Source organism: Austrofundulus limnaeus, unplaced genomic scaffold (genome assembly GCF_001266775.1).
Source record: "Austrofundulus limnaeus strain Quisiro unplaced genomic scaffold, Austrofundulus_limnaeus-1.0 Scaffold385, whole genome shotgun sequence".
Classification (NCBI taxonomy): domain Eukaryota; kingdom Metazoa; phylum Chordata; class Actinopteri; order Cyprinodontiformes; family Rivulidae; genus Austrofundulus; species Austrofundulus limnaeus.
Window position 1 is genome coordinate 237166 of NW_013952787.1, and position 3243 is coordinate 240408.

Sequence of the window (3243 nt, forward strand, 5' to 3'; positions counted from 1 at the left end):
GTACTGTGACGCGGGTGGACAGAGGTTTGGTCCAGCAGGACGTTAGTTCCGAGACGAAGTCTGGGAACATGGGGAGGCGGTTCTTCACCGTGGTCGGTTCAGTGGGGAGGAAAAATCCAGTGAGCCTCGACGGTTTTTGTGCAGGAGGTGGGGCAGGCCACTCCACCTCCAGTTTCTGAGCCGCGCGACGACACAATGAGAGAAAAGACGTGTCCTGGTCTGCACCCGCAGCAGCGGGGACTTCTGGACTCGGACCGGGTTCATCGTCGTCTTCCGACAGACCATGAATATCCAGGCCGATATCCAGCACGTCCTCCCCTCCGTGGTGGAGGTCCAGATGAAACTGGGAGGCCTCCTCCTCTTCGTCGGCTAACCCCTCCATATACTCCACTTGGTCTGCCCAGCTGGAAGCGGGGACTTCGACCGAGAGCTCCTCCTCGTCAGACTCGGACAGAACCGGGTTGCTAGACTCGGAGAGGAAAGGGTCCTGGCGCACGACTGCAGCCTCGCCCAGCACTTTCTCCAACTTAACCCGTCTTTCCAGTGTTGAGCGTCGAAGCAGGCGACAAAACGCACACGCTTCGGGCTCCGTCAACGCCCTACGAGCGTGGACGATCCCCAAACAGACCGGGCAAGCCTCGTGCTGGTCCTTTTCATGGAGCGAGAAGCCGCCCCCCTGGGGACAGGGGCGAACTGAAGACTTCTGCTTCTTCTTGAGTAATTTTGTGCTCATCCCGAACCACAAAATTCACTCCTTCGTCGAGATAAAAAAGGTGTCTCAAAGTTAGCACTCCGCGGGCAGACACAGTTACCAGTAGGCAGCTGCAGCTAACACCAACAAAAGCTGTTAAACTAAATTTGAGAACCTTCGAGCAAACAAAGCTAATTAGCAGCAGCTAATTAGCTAGGTTGGGAGAGGTGTTCTTGCGAGGTGAAGAGCAGTAGAACTAAGGAGTGACGGTGATGCGACAGTATTTATATGTGCAGGCGGAGCCTGACATCTGTCGTCATCATGTCACCTGCCTAAAGGCGTGATTAGAGGTGGCTTCAGCCAGGACACGCAGGAGCGTGGTTCCCATACATGATGTTGTACCGAGTGAATTGACTGAAAGGGAACTGACCGTTTTGTCTCTTTCTTGTCCTTAATTAATGCATAATAAACATTTCTCAATGATTTATAAAGTGTTTACAGTAGGGATGCACGATATATCGGCATTAATATCGGTATCGGCCGGTATTGGTCATTATTTTATAATATCGTATTGGCCCGATATGAACATCCGATATTGATTTCCCACTTTTTATCTTTGTGTTTCTGTTTTGGGAGGGGAGATGGTTCATTGAGCAGCATCTGTTTGATCATGATAGTGATAATAACTGAAGTAAAGCCATGTCAGAGGTCTGGTCCTTTATTCATGGTATCAAAAAAGATAAATGTGTTTGTGCGTATATGTATAATATATTTGTGTGTTTGTGTAATATCGGTAAATATTTGTTATCAGCCATAATAGCAATAATTATATCGGATATTGATATTGACTGAAATTTTCATATCGGTGCATCCCTTGTTTACAGATAAATTAATAACCTATCTATAAAACATATACTGTATAAGGGGAGCCTTAGTGTAAAGTGGTACCAATAAACTTAATAAATTTCACCGAAGTAGGCAGTAAGAAAAAAGTGTTAATTTAAACTTCATGCACAAAGTTAAAAACTAATGACAGCTGTCAGATTTATCAAGCAGCAACGTGTGTGTTACGGGTCTCTAATGGACTGCTGTAACAGTGGTGTTGCTCTGAAGAATAATAAAAGCAGGAACAAGTAAGGACAACATGAGCATTGCCTTTAGCATCCAGATTGCATCTGAAGCGAACAGGAAGTTCACCGTCAAACCAACCTGGAAACAACGCTTCTGAATAAAGGTTCCACTTTACTGCTAAAGTTCCCTTGCCCTACTAAATTCAGGACAGCACTAAATATGGACATTAACATGTCGAAATGCAAACAATACTATCATGTTGTTTTATTAAAAAAAACAATTGTATGAAAAACATTGCCAAGCTTGTAAAATAACCAAAACAATGTGGAGAAAAACTAATGACAGCTGTCAGATTTCTCAGGCAGCTATGTGTGCAAGGGCAGACAAGCCTGAAATGTAACATTTTCATTATTTTATCATCAGTTTCTAACTTCACCTATCCTCCTGACAGAGAATGTTGACCCTCAGTGACTCTTTGCACACTTCCAGGGCTTTCATCACTCTGCTCTGTAAGGCAACGAGAACATCAGCCTCCAGAATAATCTCGCCCAGTTTCAGTTCCATCTCCTTCTGCAGAAACTGGATATCTCGAACTCGTTGATCTGGACAGTGGAGAAGAATAAAATTACAATCCCCTTAGTAACAGCTGCTAAGGTTTCCCTCTGTTTATGAACCAAGTCCATCCTTGCTTACTGAGGTGCCTACTGTCCTCATCCTGCAGACGTTTGCAAGCTTTGCTAGTTTCCTCCATCAGTGTTTTGCACTTCGCTCTGAACTCTTCAGAGAGGTTCAGCATCACATCCATGTTCGCAGGATCAGGTCCCGTGGCCTCCTGGAGACGGTGGTCCATGATGGACCTGTTTCTCCTCTGACACTAAGAAGGACATGGTTAAATTAGACAGTTGGTTACACACAATAAAAATCCAATAAAATATGTGTGTGTGTCCTCTGAAGGTTCACTCCCTCTGTCCTGACTTGTGTTAAATTTGTTCCAAATATTTAGCTGGACAATTTACAATTACATTTAATTAGTATTCTGATTGTAAGGTTTTTTTGGTTGTATTAAACTAGATTTTACTAGATTTACAAAAAACAGACTTTCCCTGTACCTAAACAACTTTGATGGTGCTGCTACATATAAAGAAATCATTCTGATTAGTGTTTTTATTGTCTCTTAATTTTTGTGGCATGTCTATTATTTATCTCTAACATGAAATTACATAGAAAGCATCCTTTAAAAGGGATGAGATAGTTTTTGCCATGGGTTGTAGATTGTTTAAGGACAAAAAGAAACAATTATATGTATGTACGTTGACGAAGGACACGTGTTAATAATTACCATAAAATATTTAAAGTGAAGGTAGTTTTTATTTTTCCCTGCAATGAGATTGTGCTTTTAACAACAACAACAACAACAACAACAACAACAACAACAACAACAACAACAACAACAACAACAACAACAACAACAACAACAACAA

General features: G+C 42.9%; 1 protein-coding gene across 1 annotated transcript in view; it reads right to left on the bottom strand.

Annotated features, from left to right (window-relative positions):
• tekt1 (tektin 1) overlaps positions 1-3243 on the bottom strand; it is a 12334-nt gene that overhangs the window by 6465 nt on the left and 2626 nt on the right. The window contains exons 2-3 of the mRNA XM_014023671.1: positions 2456-2636; positions 2199-2364 (exon numbers count right to left, since the gene is read on the bottom strand). Of these exons, the coding sequence (XP_013879125.1) occupies positions 2199-2364; positions 2456-2612 (323 nt within the window). The 5' untranslated portion in view covers positions 2613-2636. The remainder of the gene's footprint in view (positions 1-2198; positions 2365-2455; positions 2637-3243) is intronic.